This window comes from Cryptomeria japonica, chromosome 3 (genome assembly GCF_030272615.1).
Source record: "Cryptomeria japonica chromosome 3, Sugi_1.0, whole genome shotgun sequence".
NCBI lineage: Eukaryota > Viridiplantae > Streptophyta > Pinopsida > Cupressales > Cupressaceae > Cryptomeria > Cryptomeria japonica.
Window position 1 is genome coordinate 490,594,730 of NC_081407.1, and position 25,065 is coordinate 490,619,794.

The 25,065-nt window shown below is 36.6% G+C and overlaps 1 protein-coding gene across 4 annotated transcripts in view; it reads right to left on the reverse strand.

Annotated features, from left to right (window-relative positions):
- Positions 1 to 468: 468 nt before the first annotated feature.
- LOC131044540 (folylpolyglutamate synthase) overlaps positions 469 to 25,065 on the reverse strand; it is a 267,458-nt gene continuing 242,861 nt past the window's right edge. For all 4 annotated transcript variants that reach the window (XM_057977897.2, XM_057977892.2, XM_057977891.2 and 1 more), the window contains 6 exons: positions 5,479 to 5,643; positions 5,010 to 5,366; positions 4,768 to 4,846; positions 2,305 to 2,460; positions 1,812 to 1,999; positions 469 to 1,037 (listed from right to left, as the gene is read on the reverse strand). In XM_057977897.2, coding sequence (XP_057833880.1) covers positions 978 to 1,037; positions 1,812 to 1,999; positions 2,305 to 2,460; positions 4,768 to 4,846; positions 5,010 to 5,366; positions 5,479 to 5,643 — 1,005 coding nt within the window. In that variant the 3' untranslated portion in view covers positions 469 to 977. The remainder of the gene's footprint in view (positions 1,038 to 1,811; positions 2,000 to 2,304; positions 2,461 to 4,767; positions 4,847 to 5,009; positions 5,367 to 5,478; positions 5,644 to 25,065) is intronic.

Sequence of the window (25,065 nt, forward strand, 5' to 3'; positions counted from 1 at the left end):
CTCCAAACATTAAGAGACTAATGATGATGTTTCTTTGTGTATCCTATAGATCTCTTTTAAGCATCCCTTGAAAACGAGAAACTTCCTTACAAAGGTTTTTCAAACATATCACATAAGTTATATTCAATTTTCTAAAAGTGTTGATATACGGTTGACATAAATTAAAAGAACTAATACACCAGTAGACTTGTAATTTTCTTTTGTTCATAATTTTATTTTAATTCGGAATATCAAAATTCCTTATTGAATCCCAAAGAGATTCAAAGAGGTAAGAACATGAAGCAAAATAATAATAAGGCTTAAGATGTGTAGTTCATTGAATTTACATCAATTGATTGAAAATATGGTCATCTTCGAGTTTACCTATACTATGCTTTTTAAAATAATGGGATTCACCTCCTAGTTTCTTTGTCATAGCCACATGATTATGGTTTTAAATATATTTTTCATCATGATAATTATCATATATAACACCTTAAACCTGGTATGGTTACATTATTTTGCATCTTATCATGGTTTTTCCCTCTTACAATCTAAGGTTCAGAACTGGTTTACAATGGAGCATGTTAATTGTTGTGAAAGCTGCTTTATATTCGTTCATAGTTTCGCCATTAGTCTCTCGAGATCGTTTCTTCTTTGAGTTTTAGGACTGGAAGTTTAATCTTCCTCACTCCATCATGTTTATTTATTCAAATTCAAATTAATATAGCATCATGAAAATAGAAAGTCGTGACCATGGGTTGCATGGTGCAGAAACAATTAATAAAGCTCCGCAGGCAAAATCCCTCAAATTAACTGAAATAAACTGGTTAAACAAAAAATGGACTATTCATAACCAGTCCTTAAATCATATTTTTGGTTCCTTTATTTTTAATTTTTTAATAAAAACAAGAATAAATAAGCAATAAGCATTAATCAAATGATTCCCCAAGGGCTCTCAACCTCTGTTGCACGGTATTGGCACTTGTTAAGCTGAGTCACTCTTTCAGCGTCCTCAATACATCTCCAATGAGATGCAGCGAGCCAGTCACAAGAACCTGCAATACAAATAATATCAAACGAAGATAAAGGAGCTTCAATACATCATAAAATATCAAAATAAGGCAATAATGGCACACTGCATGTACATATTCAAATAGGGTTGTAATCTTCTTTCCAAAAAAGTAATTATCAAGTGAACTTCTAAATGCTACACATGAATAAGCTCACTGTTAGTACATATTCAAATAGGGTTGTAATCGTCTTTCCAAAAAAGTAATTATCAAGTGAACTTCTAAATGCTACACATGAATAAGCTCACTGTTAAGCATGAGGAAAAAATAAACTCAATTATTTTTTTTTTATATTCAACAATGCTTGAGATTTGAACTTAAGACCTCCTATGTAGGAGGCTTGCAGCTAACCACTGCAATGCGGGGTCATCCCTGAAACCTAATTATTTGAGATAGTTTTAACACTGCATTTTTCATTAATATATTATTTCATATTTGTTAAGTTTTACTCCTGTATATTGAAAGAAATTAGAACAGACTGCGTCTGAAGGACAGTCTTCTCAAAACAATTCAACATACATTCCTTACGTTCAGAAATCGGAAACAATAAAAGAAATACCTTTCTGAAGAATAGTTAGCCAAACATTTATTGAAAGCACTTTAAAACGCAGAATTGTAGAGAAATAATGAAAAATGCCTATTCTCGAGGAACTGTGAAAGAATAGGGTGTGTACATTTTAAACGTTAAAATAAGAGGATTACTTTTCAGATCACTGAAAGAAACATTGCTACCAAGAAGTAATCAAAAGCACAATATACCTGTAACCGCAATGAGTGGCTTTGCCCAACACATTCTCTGAGCCACTTGATAGTCAGTGGGACAGAAGGCAATACTGCGCTGATAAGATGATCTTTAGTATTCTCCATTGAAGGTTCGCTTAGAAAAAAATCACAAGGTGGCATTGCTGAAAAGCGTGGCCCTATCTCTTGATCATTTTTTGTTATTTCTGATGCATATGAAGAAAATCAAGCAACAAGAAAATTGCTATTAGTACTGAATGCTTAGGATTAGACTCTAATAGGCCTGTCTTAATTCAATAGTGATATATTTCAGACATCATTTATGGAAAGCACAATACATCCATACGATGAGGTTGCAACTGCTTCAGGTGATGGCTATGATCAAATTATTTTTTATTCGCCTTAAGTTCTGTCTAGATTGTTTAAATATTTCATTCAAAACACAACTCAGTAAAATTGTTTGCAGAGACATGTGTGCATGTCAGTAAACTTTACAGAAAAGTCACAGTACCTCTGCATCCACAGATAACATTTTCCCATGTTCTCTGAAGGGATAACTGCCATGTAAGGTCAACTTTTGTAGAATCGTGTCTTGTTGATGTACTGGAAACAAATTGAGTAAAAGATGAATGACTTGGAACAAAAATAGCTCTGTTGAAGTTCACTCCTGAATATTCAAAGAACAAAATAGGATTATGATCAATACCAATTGACCACATCAAGGCAGACAATACATTGAATCAAGAACACAACGTATGCTCAAGCAAAAGTTGAGGTAACCATCCCTTCTCCAAGTTAGTCCGCACAATAGTGAAAAATAGTGATCCTGTGGTTCTGTTATTTCAAGAGATGGGATAAAAGATGTCCATAGACATTCAAAACTTAATCAATTCATTCATGTAAACTTGAAGCATATCGTTATAATATTACCAGGCCAAACAGCAAGCCAAAGATGACAAGATACAGGAGATTATATTCAAACCATGAACACTGATGCTCTTCTATTTCATTTGTTGTGTCCTGTTATGAATCTTATACCCAAATTAGCAACAGAAAATGATGTGTTGCTTCCAATGCAACTGTCAGTAAGCACCACAAGTTTAAAGCAATGAGGGAATATTGCCTCTCTAATTAGTAAATTTTATGAGAGGCCATGGGTGTCTGAACTTCCCCTTGCAATTCATATACAATCAGTGTACTTAGTAGCATCAATGTGTCCTTTGCAGAATACAAATTCATGTTAATCCTACAAAATGTATGGGCCATTATCACTTCAAATATACGGAAATCAGAAGTTAAAAGAGTAATTTATGTTTGGTCCTAATTTTCATGGAAAAAGTTATTTTGTACTCTCCTACTACTACAATTAACTGAACATGACCAACGTCTCAACAAGATTTTCTGTGGGATGGTGGACAAGATTAATCAGTCTTGTTATTTCCCTGCTAGCCATATATACCAAGTTTGCAGACATCTTCCCTGGAAAACATTTCTGCAAAGATCACTAAAGTTTGAGCATACAAACACACAAAGTGTAAGATTGTTTAGGATCTTCTCCATTGTAAATGAAAGTAACATTGTCTAACATTACTAATGAAATGTGTCAGTGACTAATGGCCTTTCGAAGCTAAAAGCCATATTAATTATCCATGGCAGAAATCAAATAGAACATCCAGATGTAAGGTGATACCTAATTTACAAATAAATTATAATGCCAATAGGAAGCACTCACCTGTTATACAAATGAATAAGTGAAAAATTAATGCATTCAATAAAACATAGAAAAAATCAATCCTTGCAGAGTTACAAGACATGTAAATGTGAAAAGGTATAGATGCAAATGTGAAATGGTATACTTGAGTAAATCAGGACTGGAATTCCATGCTTTAAGCCGGTATTAGGTTCAAATCTTCAGATAAGGAATGAAACGGAGAGGAATAGACCATAGAAATGGGATGGGATACACCTAAAAACAAATAAAGATTTCTATTACACTTTAGGTGATTTGCAACTGTTTCCATAGCATCACATTTCTTCGTATGGGTCATTTTTTATTAGCTTGCTGAAACTTTGGTATGGCATAGAGTCATGGAACTGATAGTGGACAACTCTTACACGTGAATGTTATTCATAACCAAATGATCAAACTGGGCTTCTGGCAGGTTACTCACTATACTTAGTTTTAGTTCCAATACTCTTGGAGTCTTGCCGACAGGATTAGCTATGGAAAACAAATGCTGATGTGATAGTGAAACTTGAGACCTGTTACAGATTTACAACCTAGTTATTTGCCAACATATCTACCATCATTTGTTTTAGTTCTGATAACCATGCAACAACAAGGACCAAGGTGACGGTAGAACTTGACTCTTCTAACACACAGGTTGGCTTGTTAACCAAAAGACCAAACTAGGCCTACAGCAAGGTACTGACAATCATTGGTTTAAGCTCCATATATTTGCCTGTAGATGTGTTTCATGATAGAGGCATAGAGTTGAGAAGGAAAAGACTTTAGACCAAAGAGCTAAGGCTGTGCTGATTTGAAATCAAAGCAAAGTAAATCAATTGAGCTGGTGAGAATCAGGATAAAACTACCCACCCATTTCTTCATTTGTCTAGGTTATTGGCATAGTCGCTAGAGATGCCCACTGAGACACCACCACAGTTTGTAATCCCGAAGGAGTGATTAGGAACAGGTCACTTACAAGTGATCCCACTAACCTGGGGAACATTCCGAATTGCAGGAGGAATCACCCCAGCCTGCAGACAGTAGAGGCCCAATACATTCATCTCTGCCTAGCCACCAAAAGGGTTTGCCCCTCCTGAATGGGCATTGGCTCTAAAGAAGGATACAAAATGGTTTAGCCTGGAATCCTGCTTTCAATTCTATGATATATCTGGATCCTATCTTGATCTCCACAAAATTGATCATAATCATGCAAATGAAAGATAAATCCAAAAAGAATCAAAGTACCATGGAGAATACAAGTATTGACGAGTTGTGAGAGAAGTAATTGAGGATCCCTCTCAGACGAACAGTTAAATAGCAAGACCTGGAGACAAAATAAGAATTTATTATAGTATGGCATGGTTGAATTTTATAAAGACATCAAAAATGTATGGATCGTCACTTTCTAAATTTGTAGAATGAAAATTTCTTGTAAGTAATAAAAATGTAGAGAAACTATCAGAGAACTAGATGTTGGAGAAACCAGCCTGTTTTGAACTCATTTTAGAGTTTTTAATACTGTGCTGCTGATGGTCAAAATTTGATATAAATTCAGTGAAGCCATTTTGGGTTTCCTTATGTATTTCTCTGGTCTGTACATGAGACTTGGTATCCATTTTAATTGCAGAAGAAAACCACTTGGCACATGTATCCATGCTTTCTGGAGTGTGAGCTCCATCCAAATAGAAAATCAGCTCACTGAAATCGGCATTACCAGCTTCTTCCATATTACACTGAACACGTTGCTTCACATATGAATCGTGAATAATCTGTGCACGTCCTTCAATATTAGCCATTACAAGCCCTTTGACAAAGGAATCTGGTAAGTATCCTTCACCAATTGCCTGGATGATCACACATCTCTGTTCATTAAGAAGCTCTAACCAAAACCTTGGAATAAGTAATAAATCCACAAAAAGAAAACAACATATTAGCTAAGAGGAGACACAAACATACACTTTCTTGCGGATTAAATTCTTCCAAATGTCCAGTTCTCCTAAGCCAAGAACAACAGAGGGCAACAGCTAGGCCTGCATTTATACACTGGTGATCACCAGCCAAACCGAGATTCAAACCACCCAATGTAGCAGGATCTAATGGTGATACTACATGGAGAGGTACCTGCAATTGATGAACAAAATTTTAGGAAAGTATCCTAGATCCAGAAAATGACAAGAATTTATAGAAAATGGGGATGATACTGCACAAACTAGGCTTGACTGCTGTTGCAAAAAGAAAAGAAATCTTAACTAATGAAATACTTGAATATTTGGTTTTGGTTAAATTATCAGTCTTAGTACTGGTATGGATACTGGTACTTACACACCAGTAAGCAGTTTTCCTTTGGCTCTTGTTTTTGTATGGCCCGGTACAGCTATACAAAATCTTTTTAAATATTTAAACTTTTAATTTATAGACAAATTAGAAAAATCAAACACATAACATGCATATATTAAGCAAAATAAGTTAAATGACCATAAAATAGATGAAAACACTACTGATAATTGATGATTTGTCATGATAAATCCAAATAGATTAATTTGCAGAGGTAAAATTTCAAGTAGCACTTTACAGTTTCTCATCAAAGTATTGTTAGTGGGGAGTGGGATTGACACTGTCATCCAAGTTCTATCTCTTCTTCCAGTTGAATTTCTGGTTTATAATGTTGTTCAATGTCAAAAATTTAGTTAACAACAATTTAAACACTTTATTTTGAATGTTGGGGGTTGGATTTACAATTTTCACTTCAGAAAATCTTCAATTGCCCATTTTCTTTCTGTTTGTGCACTACCATAGTTATAGTAATTCTGGTCTAAGCATTGTCATATGTAACACCAAGCTGAAACCCTTCATTTTTGGCTGCTCATTTATGCCTCTAAATTGGCCATCAAACAATGGCTGGAGTAGGGTTCCTGAGGTCTCACTAAGTTGATTTAGAGAGTGAAATGCTCCTATGTCTTCCTTATCAAATTTCCTCTCATGTCAAGATTTTGGGTATATGCATCAAATAGATAAGCTAACATTTACAAACTATGTCATACTGGTTTTGTGTGGATATTTGAAGGTGTTATTTTAGAGCTGGTTTTATCTTTAACTTTAGGTAGACAAACTGTTATTACAACTTATTTTATCATAGTAATCTAGGTAGCATCAAGCATTATTTTTTTCTAGGATGATAATGAACTGTTATTTTTACCTAGGAGCAGCACATTCTCATGAATCCATTCTTATTTCGCCATGTTGTTAGGTTCTTAATGAACCACTTGAATACATGAGATTAATTTAATGACTGTCAAGGCATGATGGAACTACATATGATAACTTTAAAAGTTTGACCAAGTCAGCCCTATATAACCCACAGCAAGGGAGAAGCCAGAATAAAGAAAACTAATAAATGATGAGATAAGGCTTTAGATAATGAGACTACACATTAATGTACCAACTGATTAGCTGCTATGATAGTCATTATTCGTTAAAACTGATAAATTCTGTCCAAAAAGGAGAAATCTGTCACCTGCAAGTCTATACCTTGAAAACACACCTTTTGGGTTAAGGAGTGGGGATCATCCCCAAACTAATCAAGTATTAGTTATCTCTACCTTCAACTAGAAAGAATCTTTGAGCAAGTAAGGCTCTCTCTTTAAATGCATTTTTCAGAGCCCATTCATGGCTGTAATTAACTTAGAATGGCTGGAATACCTTTCTACGCTGGAGGAATAGTAGTAGCAAACCGTCACAAGATGTGTAGTGAGTTGACTGCCTTAATGGCTTTTGTTAGGAACGAATGGTTATCTCCTATTGGTTGAATAACAACTCGGGAATGAAAAGATTTTGAAACCCTCTTGTCAAACAACACCAAAAACGGGTAGTTGAAACATAGAGGTGATTGGGTTTGAAAACTACTTGTTTCGAATTAGGAACCTCTCTTCTAGTTATAGTGCTAAGCGGGTATAGGTACTAACTTTTACGACAATGGATGAAGGGCCCTATGAGGGCATAGATAGAGGTTGTATACCTCTATTACATTGGCTACCCTTCTCCACTTGAGGTAATCATTGATAGTTAAATCCAATGACCTATTTCGAGATAAGCTTATCCACGCTCGAGACTGACAATAGTCACGGAACATATTATGTCGACAAACTCTTAGCCATATCACTTAGATAGCATGACGGATTCCATTGGGGGAATGTGGTCTTTGGGGCCAATGACATGCCGATGATGGATGTTGTTGGTTGCGTAGTCATCTGATGGACTGTAGTTTAGATAATTTCTAATGAAGCATAACTAGGTAATAGATCAGGCCCACCTCGTAGGTATCTTAGTTTACCAATGGTAGGAAAACCTTTGATAATTGGTCTTTAGTAGGTTATCCCAAGGCACTACAGGTTGGTCTGAATGTCCACTCCCTTGCCACGGGCCACAAAATTTGCTTAGAGGGAATGCATTACACTCCAAGGCAAACAATGGCAAATTAAAGACAAGGAGTCTACATGACTAGGCAAAGCACTTAAGTATGCTTTCGGTATTATTAATTGTTAACCCTCCATTTCATTATGATGTAATGAAATTGTAATACTGTGGTTAACATGTAATATACATGAACTATGAGAAATTGCATTGTTAAAAATTATTTGAATCGTTGCCCCTCAATATATGTTACTCTTTTGTTACCATGATGTAATGGAATGATTTTAAAAAGAATGTGTACAAATTGTTGGTCCTGTTTGGGGTTGTCGTTACAATAAACCATAGTTACAAGAATCCCCCAAACTTACCTAGACTCGATGAGTCCCAACACAAGTGAGTCTAAATGAGTCTACAAGACTTGAAAACCGAGTACTCGTTGAGTCTCCAAGACTCACAAATCCTAATGCAAAGACTCGGCCACAGTTGGATAAGTCAAAAAAAAAATGCACAAAAAAGGAGCAAAACACTAAAAGATTTGTGTCTTATATTTGTCTCCTACACCCTAAAAGCAACTTCATTTAATTTTCAAGTCAAAGGAGAAGAAAAAAAGGGAATTTTGGGCCAAAACTAGATTGCATTGAAGGGAAACCAACAAGGAGATTAAGCCAAAATCAGTGGTTGAATCACATTTGGGTAGGTGTGTAGCTACTTTTGGTGCATCTAGAGGAATCCACAAAGGATTGGGAAGAGCTCACCATACAATTCAAGCAATATTTAAGAGATAAGTTTGTAATTTGAAGGCTATTTTTCATTTATTTTTTAATAGAATTCTATGTCTCTTTTACATTTCTTTTCTCTTGTTTCATTTTGTTTTAATGGACCAAAGAACAAATCTTAAGTGTTTTTGTGAAAAAATTAATATTTATTTGCAAACCCTAATTTTTTATATTAGTTTAATTATAAACCATTAATGTTATTTTTTTCTATTTATATGTTATTACAACACTCTTTAGATATATAAATTGTCTTTATAACAATATCTTGAACCCAATATGGAAAGGACCCTTGTTGAAAACATGTTATTGTTACCCCTAGGAAAATAAAGGAGAGGTCACTTGTTTTCATTGCAAAACAACTATTCTTGGGGGAGGCATTAACAAATTAAAATACCATTTTGTACATATACCTAAGATGCTAATCCATGCTCAAAAGTGTCTATTGAGGTTATGTATGAAATGCAAGTTCAATTAGAAACTTTTGAGCAGCAAAAAGAACTAAAAAAGATGCAAAGAAGGAGATGGCAGTCATTGGTGGAACTGGAGTTTTCTTCGATTCCTCCATTTTGTCCATCTTCGGGTGCTAGTAGTGCGAGCACTAGTGCTAGTGGCAATGGCAGTGGCAATGTTAGCATTAAGCCTAGAGTCATTTTATGACAAAAATTTGAAAACCTTACCTCTCGGCTACATGATACCAGTGTCAGATTCAAGATACCAATATCGGAGGCCAAACTATAGTCATGTTTTTTGTTTGTGCACCATCTTTATGCAACTCGGTTTTCTTCCCTCATGTTTGAACAGTTTTTTGCTGTCGGAGACATCAAATATCTAACATGAGATGCTAGAGACTTCAGGAGACGCAAGTCTTCCTACACCCTACAAATCACCTCATCTCAGGAAACGTATTGGGTACAGGAGACACGTATTGGTCTTGGGGACGCATCCTAGGGGTCCAAAGACACATCTCTTGGTAACTATGATATATATATATATATATATATATCCAAAAAAATTAAAAATTTAAAGAAATATAAAGAATTGTAAAACTGAATACATTTGATAGTATCATACTTCATCATTGATAAATGCCAAATGCCAAAATGGTAGTGATAAAGATAAATATTAAATGCCAATAGATATTTAAATATTTAATATTTGTCTTTATCAATTGCAATTCAATAGTGATACTTTTAGTTGTCTAAGTTCTTGATTATGGTCTCCAATCCCAAACCCCCACATTGTAATCAAATTTCTTATATGATAAGAGATCTCAATAACTAGTGGGGGTTTGGGAATGGAGACCCTAATGGGTTTGAGAAGCAACAATGATAAGTTGCACAAGGTGTTGGATGTGAGGAAAACCCAACGATAGAGGGGGTGCAAATGAAATGATGCTTTTAAAGGCATTTTAGGGTTTTTGGATGCAAAAAAAAAGTCAAAAAATGTCTTCTTTTGTTACTTTATGGTGCTTTATGCCTTTGGGGACCCTAGGTATGTACCCTAGGTAGACCCCTAGGTGAACCCATACCCAATCGTACTTCGTAGGGGTGTGAGAGGCCCTAAGGGCAATACCTGATAACTTAGATTTTTTCTTTTTCTCATCTTAGATGCATGATGGGAAAGATTTGGTGCTAAGGTACCAAATCTTCATAAGATTGCAGAGTAAGTATTGAACCAACAATGTAGTGCTTCAAGTTGTGAGCGCAATTGGAATATGTTTGAGCTAACATACAATCCAAGAAGCACAAAAGACTATTGGTGCAAAGGTTGAATGATCTAGTTTATGTTCATTACAATCTTCGACTTCACCACAAACATATTTTGGGCAATGCCTTATTGCCCACCACACTAGAGGAGGTTGATCCATAGTTAGATTGGATCACTATGGCTGAGGATCCTATCTTTAGTGATGAGGACCTTGATTGGGTTGACCAGGTGAATAGAGAGGCAGAGGTAGTAGCCATGGCAAAGGAGGATAGAGCACGAGCAGAAACCTTGGATGTTGGTATGGGTGTCACTGAGACACAAATAGATATCATGGTTGCACCATCATCCAGGACCTATCTTGGATGCCCATGCAAGAAGGTCGAGTAATGCAAGCTCTTCCGAGCCATAGACTTATAGTTTTTGTTATGATATTTGTTTGGAATTTTTGATGCCATGGATTTCATATTACATGAGTTTTATATACATTTGACAATATTTATATATCAAAATGTGTTATTTCTTTGAGCTAAAATTTGCATTTATACTTATGTGATGGATGTATACTTGTGTATGTGATCAAAGTAGCTTATATTTGATGAGGTTATTGTGTCTTTAAGATTTATTTATTAAAGGGTGAATGAAACAAGTATTAAATCCTTAAAAACCTCTAAATTTCTTTGGTTTCTTTTCAATTTGTCGAGTCTTTATTGAGTCTGAGGCTAGGTCAAAATTCAACTTGCCGAGTTTGAGTCCTCTAACATTGATGTAAATAGAGCCTTGGCCATGTAGGTATCACCATTCCTGAGTGTCTTTCTTGTACTAATCTCAAAGAGCATAAACATCATGATTTTTTGAAGATATTAAGCGGCCAAACTCAAACAAGGAAAAACTTTGTATATCTAAATCTAAGAATATTCTTTTGAATGTAGTCTTGTATCCAATGGCAAGAAAGGTATCTCTTTGCTATAATACTTTGGAGACAAAGAAAATGCTAGGAGATGCAAGGGCATGGTCATTGTTGTCATTTTATGACATCCTTGGTCCATCAGTGAGAACCAATCAGAGATATGTTCCATGGACCAGCATTGCCCCAATTGATCAAGGACAAAGAGAATGGTCATGAAGTGTTAAGTGTTGTCTTGTCGGGAGGGAGGTTCCAAGCCTTTCCTTTCATGACCCTAGAATCACGAAACCCCCAATTTCTAAGCCTTTCCCTTCATGACCCCGGGATCCCGGAACCCCCAAGTTCCAAGCCTTTTCCTTCATCATCCCGAAACCCCCAAGTTCTAAGCCTTTCCCTTCATGACCCCGGGATCCCGGAACCCCCAAGTTCCAAGCCTTTTCCTTCATCCCGAAACCCCCAAGTTCCAGGCCTTTTCCTTCATGACCCTGGAATCCCGAAACTCCCAGGTTCCAAGGCTTTCCTTTCATGACCCAGAATGCCGAAACCCCCAGGTTCTAGGGCTTTCCCTTCATGATCTCGAAATCTCGAAACCCCCAAGTTCCAAGCCTTTCTTTGCATGACCTCGGAATCCCAGAACCCCCAAGTTCCAAGCCTTTCCCTTCATGACCCCGGAATCTCAAAACTGTTGAGACATGGACCAGCTAGGACTCGAACCTAGGACCTTCCATACGTTGCTGGAGTGCTCTACCATTGAGCTACTGGCCCCTCTTGGACTAGTCCATCATCAGTCTAGGTGTGGCTTATTTCCAACACCAACACCCCCCCTTAAGCCACACCTCTCGTGTGCTTGGGGCTCCTAGCCTGGACCTGGCTCTGATACCATGTTGAGACATGGACCAGCTAGGACTTGAACCTAGGACCTTCCATACACTGCTGGAGTGCTCTACCACTGAGCTACTGGCCCCTCTTGGACCATTCCATCGTCGGTCCGGATGTGGCTTATTTCCAACACCAACAAGAACCCCCAGGTTCCAAGCCTTTCCCTTCATGACCCCGGAATCCCGGAACCCCCAAGTTCCAAACCTTTTCCTTCATGACCTTGGAATCTTGGAACCCCCAGGGTCCAAGCCTTTCCCTTCATGACCTCGGAATCGCAAAACCCGCAGGTTCCAAGCCTTTCCCCTCATGACCCCGAAATCCTGAAACCTCCAAGTTCCAAGCCTTTTCCTTCATGACCTCGAAATCCCAAAACACGCAATTTCCAAGCCTTTTCCTTCATGACCCCAGAATCCCGAAACCCCCAGATTCCAATCTTTTTCCTTCATTACCCCGAAATCCCGAAACCCCCAGGTTCCAAGCCTTTTCCTTCATGACCCCGAAATCCTGAAGCCCCCAGGTTCCAAGCTTTTTCCTTCATGACCCCAAAATCCCGGAACCCCCAGGTTCCAAGCCTTTCCCTTCATGACCCCGGATTCCTGGAACTCCTAGGTTCCAAGCCTTTCCCTTCATGACTCCAGAACCCCGAAACCCCCAGGTTCCAAGCCTTTCCCTTCATGACCCCGAAATCCCGGAATTCCCAGTTCTTAAGCCTTTCTCTTCCTTGAACCCAGAATCCCGAGATTCTTAGTTGTCAAGCCTTTTTCTTACTTGAACCGAAAAATCACGAAATTCCCAGTTCTCAAGCCTTTCTATTCCTTGAACCCAAAATCACAGAATTCCCAATTCTCAAGCCTTTCTATTCCTTGAACCTGAAATCCCGGAATCCTAGAATACCCAGTTCTCAAGCCTTTCTCTTTCATGAACCTAGAATCTTGGAATTTCTAGTTCTCAAGCCTTTTCCTTCATGAACCCGGAATCCCGAATCCCCCAGATTCCCAACTCCTCTCCCCTTGCGACAGGACCCGACGTCTGACTTGTGACGACTTGCAACACTTCCAGATGACGTGATCAACACTCAAAGCTTTTAATGCTCCACCAACCCCTGCGAATTGTCTACTTTCATTCATGGAGCTACAGGGGCGCATTTAATGTTTTTTGCAGGATTGCCATCAAGTGGAGTCCAGGGCCATGCTTATTTATGGTTACTTGATGGCCTTCATGTCAGGCCTGCATGCTTTGACTTTGGAGTGTCAGGCAATCCATCTTCTAGAGGTACTTTTTTCTTGGGATTGCCTTGTCAGAGTATAGCCAGGTTGCTTGCACACACACCATGTCAAGTCTATGCACCTCCCTGCCTTCCCTGATTGACATTCCTCTATGCATGCCAGGGTCAAGGCTTCCTCTCCTTGACCTTTGGTCTCTCCTCTGTGACCAGTTTGCTATATATAGGCTGTTAAGCCTCGTTGTAAAGGGTTCTCTCCCTATTGGCTTGAGCTATTCTTTGCTCTTTCACTTCTCTTGAAGACTTGTATATTTCTTGCATTTCTGCAACTATAAGTTTGGCCATTGGCCTTAGAATGAATTGCAATCATCACTCTTGCCTTCCTTCAACTTATGCATGTTGTGTATGTTTTCTTACCTTCATTGTAAGTGCAAGTTTTGTGGCTTTCTCTTATGTATATGTTGTGTTAACTTGTTTTTGAGTGTGACTTGTGGGAAACCTTCTCCCCTTTGACATTCAGCAAATTCTAACCTCTGTACATGCGTTCGAGATCATTCATGCAACTGAAGTTTGTGCATCTCCTGGGTATTTCGATTGATTCTTTGTGTCATTTCTGGGTGGGGAGAGAAATATCTCTTATGTTGGTGCATCACCTCCTTTCATTTTAGCATTTCCTTCTTCCCTTTTCCCCTACAAGTTGTTAGGATAGGTTTAAAAGTAGAATTTGGAGTGTTGAGTTGGTTCAACACCTGCACTTGGATTGAGAAGGAAGTCGGCCTTCTACGAAGATTCAACCCCTTGCGTAAGGTCCCACACTTTGGGGTTGTTTCCATGTTTCACGAGGTTTCTGAGTTGATAGCTCAACAAGGCTGCAAAATTTTGTGACAACATTCATCTTGTTCCAATGGTCAACAACGACCCTTTCCACTTTTTTGAAAAATGCTTTTATTGGGTCATGCTTCTTGGCTTAAATTATTGTCCTTATTTTTTCAACTATGGAGTCCATGCCATCATAATCTCAGCCAAACATAGTTTATTTGTATTTGCATACCTTATCATATTCATGATGAGCTAGCTAAGTGAAAATCAAAATATATTGCACAAAAGCCATTTATTTTGGGGTCTCTTTTTATTTATGATTGCCTCCATACACTCAAAGAGACAGAGCTTCTCACACCTTCACAAGTCATCTCAAGACAACTAAGTTACCGGTTTGGGTTCGGATTCGGGTACGGATTCGCGGATTCGACAAAAAAAAAAAATCTTGGGTATGGGTACGGGTTCGTCCGTACATATATATATATATATATATATATTTTTTTTTTAATTATATATATATATATATACACATATTATATATATGTTCAATATATACAATCCATACAAAAATAAAATATACAATGTGACTTTCCATACATAAATGATAAATGATAAATCCATAATTGCTAATGCCAATAAATATTCATATATCGCAAATGTAATCAATAAACTAATAACTAAAGTCTAATATCATATTCATAATTTGCAAAAAAGATAATATTCAAGTTTCAAGTCTTTTTTAAAAAGTCATAAAGGGGCGAATTAGAGTTTTATTATTAAAAAACTATTTTAAAAAGTCTTTTTTTATTGTTTTTTATTGTATTTTTGACCCGTGGGCCCCGTTTTTAGGAACTCACAGGCTTGGGTTCAAGCGGGTCCTCCTGGGTTCTCCCTAGGTTCCACCCAGGTCCTTCCCAGGTGGTCGGGTTCCCTGTGGGTCCTATGACACAGGACCCATAGGGAACCCAGCCACCTGGGAAGGAACCGGGAGGAACCCAGGGAGAACCAGGGGAGAACCAGGGGAGAACCAGGACCCGGACCCAGGCCAAAAGGGGAAGAACTAGTAACTTAGCAAGACAATTGTGTATGTTGTGAATTGAGTCTTGACAACCTATCATGGTGTTAAAAAAAACAAATTATAAAATATAAAGCAACAACTTAAGAGCAAAAATTACAAATATTAAAATGAATAAATAAATCATTTTCAATAACCCCAAATTGGAGAAGGTCCAAAACATGGTTTGTGACATGATGATTTGTCACAAACATTTGAATCTCCACAACCCCCTTGTAGATTTCTTTGACACAATCAATCTCTAGGTCAATCTTTTGCAATATCAGGTTCAAAGAGTGGGTAGCACACAGTGTCCAAAAAATATGCCCATATGTACCTTCCACTATTGAACCTATTGCCCTCATTTTTTAGTATTGTCCATTATGAATTGGACAGCATTTTCAATGCCCGACATCTCAATGGCTTGTATGAGGATAATGGAAATGAAATTTGCATCCTTCACTTACCCCTCATAATCAATTGCCTTCAAAAATATTCCACCTTTAGGGGACACACTACAATGGTATTAGAAAGTGGTCTATTTTGTGCCATGTATACTTAATTACTCTTAATGATGCTTGTATGGAATCTTTTACCTTGGCCAAAAGGTGGTGCGCACCTTTTCGTACCCAGGATTAATGAAATTAGTCAGTGCATTGGTAATTGTTGTCACGATATCTTGTTATTATGGTCATCTAACAAGGTTAAAAGAAAGCCCATTGCTATAAATGCAAAAAGCAATGCTCTTGTTTGCAACCTCCCTTGCATCATTCTTGAGGGCCTTTCTCACTAGCCCTCTTTTATGTGAAAGAATGTGGGTGAGCCAATTTTGTTAAGCCACCAGGAGGTTTTTGTGATCATTTCTTAGAAAGAGGATGTGCTCTTTTCTTTGCAATATTGCTAGGCATGTCGAGCATCCTCTTGTTCCTTGATATATCCCATTATTTGTTGCTCTAGCAACCCATTTTTATTCAGCCCTAGATAAACTGTAATTCTTTAGTAAAATATAGCACATAGGTAAGCTTTCACTCAATTATGCAAGCTCTTATATTCATTCCCATATTGGCTACAATGCCAATAATAACCTCCACCTTTAATAAGTTGTTCAATTATGGTTGTATGCTGCCAAAGTAGTGACACTGCATCAATATGAAATGAGCTCTCTATAGGTGATCAAACTACTAAACTAGAACTAGTAGCCATTCTATTAAAATCAGTCTTACAAGACTCAAACTCACCTCAGACTCAAAAAGCCGATTTTTGACTTGAACTTGGACTCAATGCCTAGACTCAATAAAGACTCACAAATAGAAAAACCAAATAAATTTGGAAATTTTAATATTTAAAATTTGTTTCATGCACCCTTTAATAAATAAACACTAACGACACAATAACCTCATCAAATAGAAGGCACTTTGATCACATACACAAGTATACATCAATCACATAGTATAAACACAAATTTTAGCTCAAAAAAATAACACATTTGGATATTCTAAGGTGTTTGCTCATTCTCTATCCTCCTCTGCGATGGCTAGTGCCTTTGCCTCTCTATATGCCTAGTCAACCCAACAAGCTTTTCATCACTAAAGATAGGATCCTCAATCATCATGATTCAATCTAATGTGGACCAAACTCCTCTAGTGTGATGGGCGATAAGTCACTTCCCAAAACCTATATGTGGCGAAGGTGAAGGTTGTTATGAACATAAACTATATCATTAAACCTCAACATTGACAGTCTATTGCACTTCTTGGAATGCATGTGCTCAAACATATTCTAATTCCACTCACAACCTAAAATACTACATGATTGGTTCAATACTCAAACTACAATCCTATGGAGATGTGGTACCTTAGCACCATATAATTCCCACCATGCATTTGAGATGAGGAAAAGGAAAAAATCAATCTCATTGTCCAACTTTAAGTTTCAATATTTCTTAATAATGTAAAAAAAAGGAAGTCTTAATTTTTCAACTTAAATTATGTCCATAATAGATTTTTACCTAGCTACAATGTCAACCAAGTTGCCTTGCATATATATCATGCAAAAAGATCTCCTTGTGCAAGTCTAAAGATCTCAATCTCGGTGACTATATGTGCTCCAACACTAGAACCAAACATGAAGTTCTTTATGAATATGTAGATCCCAATTAGAACCTCCTCATCTGCCTTGAAATCAAGGCAGAATTAAAATCCCAAATTGAGGAAAGAAGCAATTGAATGGATGGGCTTGTGAAGCTAGAGGTGCCATCGTCTATCAATGATTTCCAAAACAGGACAATATTTATCCTCAACCCTCACATAAATAGATCTAATGGTCTCCTTGGCCCTATCCATGCCTTCCTATGTAGCCCATTGTGAGCTTCTCTCCATCAACAACTCATAGGAGAACCACTAAAGGCTCTGCAAACTACAATTAATGCAATGTTAATATAAGTTGAATAAAAATAAGAAAATATAATTAAATTAATGTAGAACTAGATTTACCTCTACAATCTCCACGGTTGGTACTAAGAAGCTTTGCTCATCAAAAATCTAATTTTCCATATCAATCCTTGCATTGGTCTTAGCATATGATGAGGAAGTCCACTCCTTAATAACTAAGATGCACCTCAAAGCTTCGTTTGCTTGAAGCAAGGATCGTAATGTGATAAAAATGGTAATTCCAAGACGAGCCAACTCATGTTCCCTGTGAATTACCTCATTAGGTTGAGGGCCCACCTGCGATTGAACATGAATTTACAAATATTTTTGCTCTCTCTATAGGTTCTTCTATCCATGGAATCTTGCCAAGATCCTCCAATATGAGGTCAAGGCAATGAGCAACACAAGCAGTTGAAAATAATGATAGGTGGCTATCCAAGAGTAGTCTACCTATAGCAACATAAATTGCTGCATTATCTATAACTACCTACCTATGGATTGAAAGGAAAGAATTCATTGGACAAAGCTAGGAAAAGGAACAACCACTTAATTTAAATTAGGGATTTGACCATCACATCTTAAGAACCATTCTGAAATGTGCATGATGATCCATTGTTCAAGTGGTCAGGAACAACCATGCATTGAAAAATTTAGCACATATTAATTGATGAGCATTATTTTTAGACAGTCTTCTTCCACAAGGAAAATCCTATCAAGTAGATGAAGATATTGTGCCTCCTTTTCAAGATATCTAGCAAGGTTATGCAGCTATAAAACATCCATAGAAATAGTGATCTTTACATATCTGATTTGCTCCTCTTCTCCCACCACATTGGCATATTCAACCCTAAGCTCAATTAAAGCATCATCCTTCAAGAAAGGCTAAAAATGTTGAAAAAAAATTCAATCACTTGCTCTTGACTTTCAAGGTCCACAATTGCTTTTAGCTATGAGCCTTGGGCTTGCAAAACTGCTTCATCATTTTCATTAGTTGCTCCTTCATCTGACAAGCTATCAAGGTTTGAATCTTCAGGCGTTAGATAATTATCAAAGTGTATATGTTAAAAAAATTCTCTTTAGGTGATAATTGTTTTCATCCATCATCCCATACTAGTGGGCCTTAGACAAATTTAGCTTTTTAGTATTTTTAGTGCAGTTGACTTCAATATTTCCTTAGTATAGAGGAAACAACTAGACTCTCTACCATTGATTTCACAACTACCATCTTCATTGACTGACCATTTTTCTTCTTCAAGCATATCTAAACTTGGCATCAACTCATTGACTACATTGAATTCTTAATACCTAGTTCTTCAATTTTTTCTCGTGTGGATTCTTGAAATAATCTCTCAAAGGCAAAGAGAAATTCCTGCAATGCTTCTTCATCCTTAGCACAATCATAGTCCTCTTTCTTGGTGTAGATAGTTGAACCATCACTTTGTTCTATGTACACTTGGGAGACTTTATCTTCTTCACAAATAAATGATATGTAGTTTCTTTCCAACACAAAAGTTTGTCCTTCATAGAAAATAGGCATGCTTTGAGAGGTAGACAATAAATCTAATACGTGTTCCTAATTTACCAATAAAGGAATAAATCTTAAAAACAAAACAATGCTGATGGCTTCTCCCTTGAATGCTCTTCTTAGATTCTCCCCTTTTCAAATCTTTTCTCTTTCAAAATTTTTAATTCCACTAACATGTAGAATCATAGAATATATTTACTTTTCTAGCACACACTAGTTCATATTAAGTATATATTGAAAATGTTGAAGGTTACCTAAAATTTTGAAAACCTTAGATAATATGACCTAGAGGTTGCCAAGAGTTGCATCATGTGATACATCAGTAACAATATTGAGCAATGTGGTCACTTGTCTCATGAAAAGAGAAAAAATTGTTTGTGTTCTCACAAGGAAGTGCTTGCAAGACAAGCATTTTAAGTGGATGAATTAGTTTGAAACAATTTCTATTACTGATTTGAACATGTCCTTGATACTCCTATACTAAACTATTCCAAGGCAAGCCTTTCAAGTGGAGGAAGTAGTTTCAAACAAACATTTATGTTATTCCTTTGAACATGCCCTTGATAATCCTGTACTTGTCTATTTTACTAAAATTGCGTCTTAATGTTTGTCATATCAATCACTACTTTGAGAAACAAAGGATGAACAAAACTTGGGACCAAAGATCTGATGGAGTTTTTCCTTATTTCACTAGCAGTGACCATGTCATCTTCTAGCTTGATTGAATATGTTTGGGCTTCCTTCAACTTATTTATTTCAAAAGATTGATCAGGAAGGCAATTTTTGATGGAAGGGCATTGATGAAGCGACTCGAGAATTTGTGAAGGTCTTAAATAATTATTGTTTTTCCTAACAAGATGGCTGAAAGCAAAAAGAAAGTAACTGTCCTCAACTGATCTGAAGTGTGATAAGAATTTTGTGTGCATGATCTCCCAAATGGTGATGTAACTTTCAATAAGATGATGGAACCATTTTGCTGCCGCCCCAACCAATCTTTTAAAAAAACGTCAAACCACGAAATTTTAATGTGTTACTCCTAGAATGCCAAAAGCTATGGTGAACACTAAGCTATACTCATCAAGGCGATGTGTGCCATCACCATAGAATTCTGAATAAAAATTTCTTGAGCCAAATGAAAAATCATGTCAAACTACATGTGCCAAGGAACCAATGCTAGCTCCCTATGGCAAAGGAATTAGAGGTGGATAATTGGGATCAATATCATGGGCATTATTACCCATTGCTCGAAATAGCTCTTTATCTAGATTTTGATTTCTACCAAAAAAAATTAATTATGTCACCAACCATTGGTGAAGATGAATCTTCACTTGAAATGTTCTCGAGTAGGCATGTGAAGACGGAATCAAGATGAAAAGTTTTTAATCAAAGATTATAAGATCTTCTATTGCAAGATCAGCTTCTTGCATCTTGCTCCCCAACATGGCAATTAACCTTAACTAAAAACATATCAAGCACTCTCCAATGGCACATTTGCCACTTAAGTTTGTCTCTTTATTTGCTAGGGTCACCAAAACTCTACACGTGCCACTTAAAACATCTAATCACCTCATGAGAACACTTTATCTCCATCTCTGCTACTAAAGTTTTTCTTCAATATGTAAGCAAAATTTCAGACTGGCGAAGCCACTCTAGGCATGTACTTCAAGGAAAAGTACTTCAAACTATAGTAACAAATCAATTGCAATTTGAAACATTTATTACAAGGCAAGTACTTCAAATTACTACACCAAATAAACTTGTGTATTTATTATAAAGCATTCTTGAACTCCTAAATGCTATGACTAAAACGATATCTAGGAAAAATGAGACAATGCATGTTATGGCCCATTTAGAATCCGGAGATAATCCAGTAATTGAACCGCTATTCTCAAGAGACCAAGTGATTTATCCCATGTTGTTGATAATTAACATGTCAAAGAAACTAGTGGTGGTCCACACAAAGATCCTTGGAAGAAATCTAACTATAAAATTCTTGATGACAAGTCTAGTGTGAACATACTTCCAAAAGACACTTTAGGGAAATCTAGTCAAGCCAACCATCTGGCCCCTAACTTTTCAACTAATGAGACAGATCAATAAGGAATCAAAGTGTTATTATTTTTAATGGCCCAAAAGGTATCTATTGGAACTCAAATATTTTTATTGACGTGATCATCTCATTACAAAACAAAGCATACAATGCCTTGTTGGGTCGAGGTTGGTTATAGTAGCCTAATCTGACCACAATTGAAAAAAGAACACACTCTTCATGTAAAATATGGGTTGAATTACATAATTGATTTGAAGAAATAGGCAATAAGTGAGGAAGCATCTTCCTCGGATTACTCATATTGAAACTCTAAAGAAGAATGGATAGAGAAGCATGATAAAGGTAAGCCAAACATTGAAGTAATTTTCAAATTGTCGTCATGTTCCAAAGATGAAACAAATTCTCTTCATAGCTGGTTTCACTAGCAAATGAAAGACTACGAATTGTTTCCATCAAACTATAATTTTGTTGATGCTATGGAGATCAATGAAGAGGAGCAAGGATTGTGCAATGAGAAGCAACAAATGAAAGGTGAATTCGAAAAGATGGAAAATTTGTGTGTCAAACACAATACAAGATACACAAAAGCTAACAGTTCTGGTTCCAAAAAAGGCACCACCTGACTTTAATGAAGATTCCAAAATTAATGAAGGTATGCCTCAAAATAATATAGAAAAAATAATTGATTTGGAGCCTATAGATACTTCTTGTTCTAACAAAATTTACAAAGAACCATACTCATGTTGCACATTTCAACATGACATGAAAGTTAGAATAGAGCAGACTTCATAAGAAATTTTTAGAACAGCTAATAGTATTGTAAAATGGGTCATGCAAAAAAAAAAAATATTGAAGAAGAAAAATAAATTACTAACTAGACCCCACACTAGCAAAATGCAAAAAAATAAATTATAAAACTTCTCCCTTTACCACCATACAACCAACTACAAAGAGGCAAATTAAAATAAATAATATTGTATGACCAGCCATGCCGAAAGCAATTAATAATAAATTTAAAACCTCATTCGCTACCACCATTAAACTACCAATAATCAAACAAATTTAACTTCATATTTCTAAAGTCTTTTTTCCTCACGTATGACCTCCCAAAGAATGGATAAAGGTTAGAAATTGCATTGTATGACATACTAAAGATTTAAATAAAAGTAATATTTTGTTGCCTGTATGCAATCCTACTCTTTGTATGCCCAGCTGTGACTTTTCCTAACCATACAGACCAACCAGTAGATTTTCTTCATCACACAACTAGTTTAATTTTATTTATATAGTATCATACAAACGTTGCCAAAATTTATCTTGTACCGATCCTTAAGAAATTTATCAAGGTATAGTTCTTCCTTCATTTTCTATCATACCTACTATGATGTACAGTTAGTGTTACATTTATATTCACTTATACCAAGTGTTCAGATTCTATTGTATGGCCTATAAACATTTTTTCTCATGTTGTACAATCATTATGGGCTGCTAATGATGTGCAGTATGTTCTTTTTCATCTTCCTAGTGATGTGGTATGGTCTACTCAAGAATTTTGTCTTCTACAATTTGATCAATTGCATTTTTCTTCTATTGTACTGCCCTTCTGGAATCCTAAAACAATAGAATCTACTCCTTCCCTCCTGCTACACAATCTAGTGCCCTTGCTACCATTTAGTCCTTGTTTGTGTGTCCTAAATTAATCAGGTATTCCTCAACTTCTATGCTTGGAAAAGACAAAGAATCGTTATTACTGGTTGGTGAGTTGGATGAATCTACATTCCCAGCACATGAGGATATTGAATAATATTTTCCTAATGAGGATTTACATGATGGGGATAATATCAAAGTGCCTACAATATTGTCTAGATTCAACAATCCACTGGGTAAAGCATTGTAAGACTCCAATGTGCAGTCAGATTGCATTCTTTGTTTGTTTGGTCCTTAGTCACCATTCATCAAATTGTATCAATGTATCACGATTCTAGCTATACTTTTTCTGCTAACTCTCCACATGGATTTCTATCTGTTAGTGATCAATGTTTCCTTCATCATTTTTCCTTTTGATTGATAGCTAAAACAATCACTCCAGATCTTTGTCTCTCTTTCATCATGGAATGCTCACTAGTTGTGGAACAATCAGTTTATGCTCAAGTTGTTCTAGCTGTCAGTGGAACAATCACATGTTTGGAAAACATTACCTAATTTTACTTGTTGATTACTTGTTTACTTTGTTGTCTAGAAGAGGAATCCTCTTTAGGGGGGATGATGTAGTTAGCATGCAATGCCTTTATTAAGTTTTGTTTACATGGTTGTATTCAACTGCCAAGTAGTTGGAGTAGTTGGTTGGTACAAAGTTGTGATCAAAGTCCAAACAATCAAATTATTCAGTTCACACCAAGTTATCATCTACTTGGCCAGCTTTAGCCTATGTATCTATTAGTTCTTGGAGGATGAGATCCTTTAAGGAAATGTCCAAGACAAGTTAAATTCCTTAGCGTATACACCCTTGCACCCCTAGTTGGCTTCATTAAATTCAGCTTCATGTCCCATCAAGATTTTCCATTTTCACATTTTTGGCAGGAAAACCTTGTGATTCTAGGTACGTGTTGTGATCTTTTCACACATCGCCCCATTACAAATGGGGACCCCCTGTTTCCTGCTTTCTGGGTTGGTTAGTTTAGGGTTTTGGCAGCATAATGGGCAATTTTGAGTTCCAGTTCCCGAGTCTCATAATTTTGATCATGCCTAATTGTCGTTTAGGGTTTTTGAAGTTTTAGGATCAAGTTTGCAAAGTTGAGAGTTTAAGTGATCCTAATTTTGTCTAAGTGTAGACCTTTTGAGTATTAACGTGTTTTTGAATGTCCTCGTCAGTGATATTTGAGTGCCTAGGTGTTTTAGGATCTCCATGAGTTGTTTTCTCACTCCTAAGAAGTTATTCAAGTTGATTTTGCACTTTATCCCGATAGGTTTCCTTTTGTTTTGCTCGAATCTTGGTATATTTGTCTAAGTTCCAATACATTCTATTGAAAATTCAAGTATCCAGATGATTTTGAGTGGTTAAATTGTTAAATTCCTGATGAAAATCCATGTTCTGAGGGTCAAAATATCAAAATTCCTGATGGGAGGTGCCTTTCCCCCACATTTTTGATGACCCATGATTTTCCCCCACTCAAAATCCTGATGGGAGGTGAATTTCCACCCAATGGACCTCATTTTTCCCCCACTCAGATTTCTGACATGAGGCGATTTCCACCAAGATGATATAAATTCAGCTAAGTGTTGGGAAATCCTCCTAATGACCTACATTTTTCCACCAGGACTGCGGATGACTTTAATGCGGACAAAACTTATGTTCCTGATGATGATTGATTTTCCACCAAGGTCAGTAATGAGCACATTTTGAGGATTTTAATGGGGATAATGATTCCAGACATGAGACAAATTTCCACTAGAGCAAGTGTTAACAATTTTGGATCCGGATGGCTATCTCGACAGGTTGATTTTCCCCCAAAGTGGTTTTTGAGCTGAATAATGAAATTTAAGTTGGAATTTTCATTCCAGACAGGGGTCGATTTTCCCCTAGAGACTTTTTTTTGCAGAGCTTGATGAAATTTTATTGGGGATTTTATCCCAATAGGGGGCGATTCCCCCCCAAGGGTCAAAAATGATTTAAATTTTGAAATGTTTTAATAAATGGCCGCAAATTTAATTATTTTTGTGATTGATAACGATTATTTAAAAAAACAAAAAAAATTAATAAATGATTTG